At 40.2% G+C, this 6,448-nt stretch overlaps 1 protein-coding gene across 1 annotated transcript; it reads right to left on the minus strand.

Moving 5' to 3' along the window:
• Positions 1 to 339: 339 nt before the first annotated feature.
• LOC111722852 (5-aminolevulinate synthase, erythroid-specific, mitochondrial-like) lies at positions 340 to 2,235 on the minus strand (the record flags this gene model as incomplete). Its single annotated transcript, XM_023509159.1, has 3 exons — positions 340 to 450; positions 1,273 to 1,395; positions 2,055 to 2,235. Coding segments are annotated over 3 exons (415 nt in total), but the record flags the coding sequence as incomplete, so codon positions are not given.
• Positions 2,236 to 6,448: the final 4,213 nt, after the last annotated feature.

The following is a 6,448-nucleotide window of genomic DNA, read 5'->3' on the forward strand; positions in this document are numbered from 1 at the left end:
TCTATGAAGAGTGAGAGTTTGTGAGGGAACTGTGGAGAATAAATAATGAGAGTAAGCCTAATATTTAATGAGGCCTCATAATAAGCTATAAACATTTCCATAAATGTAATTTTATTTTCTCCACATGGTAACCTTTTGAAATACATATTAAAATCTCACTAAAGGGAAGTGACTTACTTGCCTAAGCACACAAATCAAGCAAGTGCTCATGTTAAACTTTAAACTAAGATTCCTTTTTGTTCCAAAGTCCTTCCATGCCCTTTCTTCTACTATGTCAAAAGTCATTTAAGATATCTTTCCCTATTCTGATTCCCTTGATTTCCACCTCCGCAAACTCACCAAGCATGTTGTTCTGAATCAGGTGTGTGACCGTCCCTGATATTTGCTCTTGCTCCTGGGGACTGGAGAATGGATTCCTTAGGCTGATTGAGGCCACATTGATGGACAGCTCTGAGAGGGAGTGTGGAGTTCATTGGCCATGAAGGGAAGGAGGAAGAAAGCATGTGTTTTCCTCTTTAAGCTCAATGAAATATATGAAAATTCAAGTTTATAAAGTAGGTAAGCCTTCTGCAGAGAGGCAAATCTTTTGCAAAGTGAGCTCCTATTCCCCTCTTAGTGGAGACTCCTATAATGTCAGAAAATCTTCCATAAGGTGAATCACACTTCTCTCCACTAAGATATTCCCTTTAGTAAGGTAACTTGGGCAGCCACACTGGGTCCTGCGCTTGGGAAAGAGATGTAGGGCAGTGAAGCTGACTCTTGTTTTCTAAAGATCATTTCAAAATTCTAGTCATTATTTATACCCCTAAAGGGCCTATGAACAGTGTCATTAGTGGGGCCATCTCTCAAGCATGGTTATCTTTGTAATCTGCGTCAGTTAAGTTGAGGCTCCACACCCTTCTAAAGGATATACCTACCCCTAACCCATTGTTTCATGCAAATCTAGATTTTTATAGAGACCTTTTGCTTAAACATGGGAACAGAGCCTGTTTGACTATGTTTACCACCTGAAAGCAGGGACAGAGAATTCTACAGGACTAATCTTAGACTGATATCTGAAAGTTACAGGAGCCTGTGCGTGTGTGTGTATTGGATGAGTGTGATTTATCATGTAGTTTAACCTATTGCCTGTCGTGGCTTCCCTGTAAAGTACTAGACTTCTCATCACAGGATGTGCACTAGTTGCCCTTGGATTAGCCTAGTTCAAGATTTTGATGAGGTAGGTTCAAACATTAGGAACAGTGGGCACATAAAGTGGAACTTTATTCCAACCTGACTTGAAAGATTTCACATCCTCTTGGACTTCTGGGGCTGCCTTCTGTACAATCTTGCTCTTCCCATCCTGAAGTTCTGAGAGCATAAAGGGACAGTGGCTCTTGGTCCAAGATGGAGAGTCTATGCAAAGATAAGAGAGTAGTTGGGTTGCCTTTTTAGCCATAAATTCAGTTCAATAATAATTACTGATATTTACTGTATCTTAAAGTCCTATCTCAGGCTATGGTACAGAAATAGAGATACACATGGATGAGTCTGGTGTCTGTGCTAGGGGAGCTTCTAAGCTGATGAGAATGGCAATTGCTGAAGACACACTGTGAACAGTGCTGAGGTGGGAGGGGCCATGTAAGTCCAGAAGAGGGAGGGAACATGACCTCTGGAATTGGAATTGGACAGGCTGGAATTGGGAGGTCTAGGCAGGTTTCACAGAGGATATGATGTCCAATATTAATGTCAAATGAGAAGTATGAGGTACTCTGGTAAAGGGTATGGGAGAGCAACAGGATAAAAGGCACAAAATCTTGATAAAATCAGATCAGTTCAGGTAATTATAAACAGTTTCAGCATGGCTGAAATATAATATATGGGAGCATAGGAGTGATATTCTCTAGAGAACCTGGTAGAAGACAAATCCTGCATATATTTTGGGGCCAGTTCATCCTGCTTCAACACCTTTTGCATGAACTCTCCTAATTATTAGGCAATGATGCCCAATATGACTTAGAACCTTGTCCACAGGACCCAGAAATTCTCCTTTTTTTCCAGCAGCCTCTTCTTACCTCTTCCAGCCTTTGTTGCCTTAAGATGGATTTGAGAACATATTGGTCCTTGGATAGCCAAAATAGGACAATGTCCAATGCCAAGAATGAATGGATGAGTCTTCAGAACTTTGCCTAGGAGGCCTGTGGGGCCCCGGGCAAGCACTGGACAGTACTGTAGCAACATGGCTGCTGCCATCATCTGCAGAAGATATGGAAGATATGACATTTCATCATGAGGGTTTGTCCAAAAGCCAAAGTTCATTCCTATGTTTTATATTTTGCCCTTAGTTTCCCACTCAAAGCTTGCTGCCCTCCTCAGAGATGTACTTAGTGTACTTCCAGGAAAAGAACTTCCTTTGAAAAGTTAAGATGTACCAAAGGTAAATCAGAGAGGATGAAATAATAACCTCATCACTAGAAAAAGGGTTGAATGAAAGACTTCTAACTGGAGGTTAGAAAGCCTAGCTTCTGACTCAGACTATGCTACTGACCTTCTGTGATGGTGAGGATTATTGAAGTGCACTTATGTATGGCAGGATGAGAGGTGACAATCTATCAGCCCTTTGATAAACACTTAAGGCCAAGAGTCTTTTTATGAGTATTGGCCTTAGCCAAGTGAGACTTTGCCCAGAGATTTTCCTCAGCAAGCTCATTCAGTGAGAGAGAAGGAACTTCGGGCTACAGATACCAAGAGATCCAGAGAACAGGAAGAAAGAACAGGCCTTAGGTCTTACAAGTAATGTGCCACTTAGCTAGTATTTTGCTATCTTTGAATTTGTATATGGCTTTTGGATATGCTCAGACAAAGAAGGAGGTATAAGCAAATCCCAAAGGAGTTAAAAGAAAAAGCACAAATATGTAGTCTATGGGTTAGTGAAAAAGGCAGAGACCAAGACATAGGAGAGAAAGCAAACAGAGAGAAGATAAGAAAAAGAGAAACCAAATGGCAAATTATGTGTGTAATAAACACTTGCTGAATTTATGAGTAAATTGATGAATGAACAGGGTCTTAAATGGGAGAAAGAGAAGTAGGGAAATAGAAGAAAAGGAAATTTAGAAATATAAAGGAAGAAAATAGAGAACAAATGTGGTAGTAGTGGCAGAGTTAAAAGAACACAAAGTCTGGGGAGGAAATTGATCAAAGCCAAAGGTAAAGGGTACAGAATAGCAGGGAGAACAGACATGGAGAGGAGAATTGATTTGGAAAGACAGAATAAGAGGATGATAGCAAATGCAGGAGGATAAAGAAAAAGACTTAGATGAGATGAGAAAAAGAAAAAATTAAGGGAGGGCTTCACACAGGGGTATAGGTAGATACAGACAGAGGGACAGAAAAAGGACACGAGGAGAGATGAAGGAGATTAGAGGAATAGACAATGACTCATAAAACTGAGAGGTGAAGAGGAGAGAATCCAGCAGGGGCAGAGAGTCAGTTAGACACAAAGATAAAAGAAGAAATGCTGCCAGAGATTGAGGAGGGTTAAGGAAAAAAAGCAAAAGATTTTGGGGAAAGGAGCATGACCCTATTGAGGAAGATGAGTGAGAGACTAAGGGACAGAAAGAAGAGAGTAGAGAAAATGACAAGATCAAAAGATGGAGACAGTGAGATGACTACAAGGGGAAATGAGAGTTGTGAAGAGGGAAGGCTGAGAGACACCTAGAGAAGGACAACTAGTGAGAACAAGAGGAAGAAACAGATTGAAAGAAAAAGGTAAAATTGAAAAGCCAGAGTCAAAAGTTTAGACAAGGTAAGGGACAGTACAATAAGAGAAATATGGGAGAATATTGGAGGACTAAGGCCTTAGCACTACCAAGAAAACTACTGAGTAGAATCTAACAGCACTCTCATAACTAAAGCCTTATATTGTGAAGGAAAGGCAAACAGGATGAGCTTATGGACCTGTCCTCACATGGCAACCTCCTTCACCTCCCTCTCTTCCTGAGCAAGCACCCTCCCTCTAATTCACAGAGTAATCTCTTCACCTTTTTCCATTTCAGAGCATCCTCCTACTCTCACAGGCTATCACAGTTGTCTGGCTTGGTATGTGGGGGCAGTGTGTGTAGGCCATGAAATTGGAAAAAAAATAAGGATTGTTCTTGAAACGACTAAATGAAATAATTCATGTTAAGCCTTTAGGGTGGTGCCTGGCAATATAGTACATGTTCAATAAATATTGACTTTTCTTGAAGAAATTCTTAAATTTCTATTTTTTTTTTTTAATTTTCAGCTCCCCAAACTCCCTTATTGAACACTCTTAACTTCCTCTCTCTGGTCTTGGCTTTCACTTGCAGTAAAATGTGAGGTAATTGTGGCTACCTCAAATGTAGAAAATGAATTGGATTCAGTGCCTACCTCATTTCTGAAGATAGGAGGAGTTTCTCTTCCCCTGCTTGTCTGTGCAGGTTAAAGCACTAAAGGCTAAGCCTGAAGACCATAGATAAAGTTCCGAGAGCTTATCGCTATTGCGATCTGACTACTCCCCAAGCTAAAACAAGGGTGTGGGAGAGAAGAGAAGCCCCTTCCTGGAATCACATCTGAGCATCTGGCTGGGGCTGTCCCTGGCTATTGGTGGTAAGGAGAGGTGGATGGCCCAGGGACAGGCAGTCAGGGCAGATGGCCAGATGCTTACAAACTCCTTTCCCCAACATCATTACTAACAACAATAATGACAACATTGGAGTATTAACTGGGAAGGCAAGCCCTCAAGACTGGAGGTCTTGAGATGATGTATTAAAGCCTATTCCTCATGTATAAAAGCAAAATAAGTTCAGTATACTCATCAACTCTAAAGTGCTTTTGGGTATGATATGCTCAGGGTTCTGGGAAAATACAGACCACTTCCTGGGATCTATTAAATTCTCAAGTTCTTTCAAGATCCAGTTCCCATATTTCTTCTGATACTTATTTCCTATAATTTACTCTGCTTCATTCTTCATGGCCATCATTATGATGGATGACCTTGTAGTCTAGTTACTTTGTTTCTATTCCATCTTACTACCTACCATAAAAGTGGACTAAGTACAATGAAATCAAGGAAGGATTTTAGGCAATTTAGGGCATTGAGAGCATAGGCTCTGGGGCTAGACTACTTGAATTTGAATCCTGGCTCCATCATTCATTATTGTTAGGACTTTAGAAAAGTCACTTCCCTGCTTATACTTTATATATTTAAGGATGATCTGCTTCATAAAATGCTGTGAAGATTCTGTAAAATAATCCAAAGTACAGTAGATCTGTAAGGTAACCACCCAAGGGACTGTAACAAATTTGTCAACTTATGAAGGTGGTCAACATAAAGATATAAGCCTTAGTACATGTGGTGCATGTATGGTCTATAAAAATTAGGTCAACTTAAGGAGGTGGCCAATGTAGGGAGATACTCAGCTATGGATGTTCCACTGTGTTTAGAAGCATACTTATTCTGGAATGAATACTGAAAAAGTGTTAGCTATTATTATTATTTTCTCCATTTTCTATGTAAGGAAAGTGAAGGTACAACTCATGCATATATAAGGCCAGGTTTGGAAAGCTAAGGACTAATCATGTCACAATTTACTATGTGAACATGGGCTCTATACTTCCCTTCTTTGGACCCTAGCTTCTCCACAGATGTTGGGCAAGATGATTTCATAGATACCATCTGATTCTGATGGTCACTCACAGAGCCCTTACTGTGCCAGGCCCTGTTGTAAACACTTCACATTCACTGACTTTGATAAGGATTAAGAAAGTCAAACTGAGACCCTAAAAGATTAAGTGACCTGTTCAGGTCATAGAGTGAGTAAGCAAGAGAAGCAGCATTTGAATCTAGGCAGTCTGGTTCCAGAAGACACTATGATCCATGATTCAAATATTACTACAAATTTTCTTGACTGAAGACCTGACTCACTAATATAGGCCCCTTCCCTAGAGATTTGCCTTTTGTGAGCAAAGGCCTTTACCAAAGGAACTGAATGGAATTTCATTTACTGTTGAACATTCATTCATTCATTCCAATATGTAACAACATATGCACCACTGTGTGATAAGGCTTGGTAGGAATCTTCTTAAAACAATGCTTTCAACCAAAGAGATAGTGAAGCATCAGGCCAAGTTACAGATCATTACTCAAAGGTTTTTTTAAAATCTCATGCAGCATCTAATCTATAGTCCCAGAGGTCAAAAGATCCAGTCACAACTCTACCCCAACAGAGAGCCAGAAACTACTCATCGCATCATTCCTTGCCCTCTCTCCTTTTGTGGCCTGCTTGGCAAGACTACTTAAGTCTGGAGGAGAAGTGATTAGTTCTCTTTAGGTGTTGGAAACATCAGATCTTACTTTCTATTCTAGCACCCTTTTCCCACCACTGAAGAATCAGGATTTTACATAACTTTAGTCAGAGAGTAATAAATTCATAGCAACAAAAAAAAA

Source organism: Otolemur garnettii, unplaced genomic scaffold, assembly GCF_000181295.1.
Source record: "Otolemur garnettii isolate 467f Iridium unplaced genomic scaffold, OtoGar3 scaffold00733, whole genome shotgun sequence".
In the NCBI taxonomy this organism is placed as follows: Eukaryota; Metazoa; Chordata; class Mammalia; order Primates; family Galagidae; genus Otolemur; species Otolemur garnettii.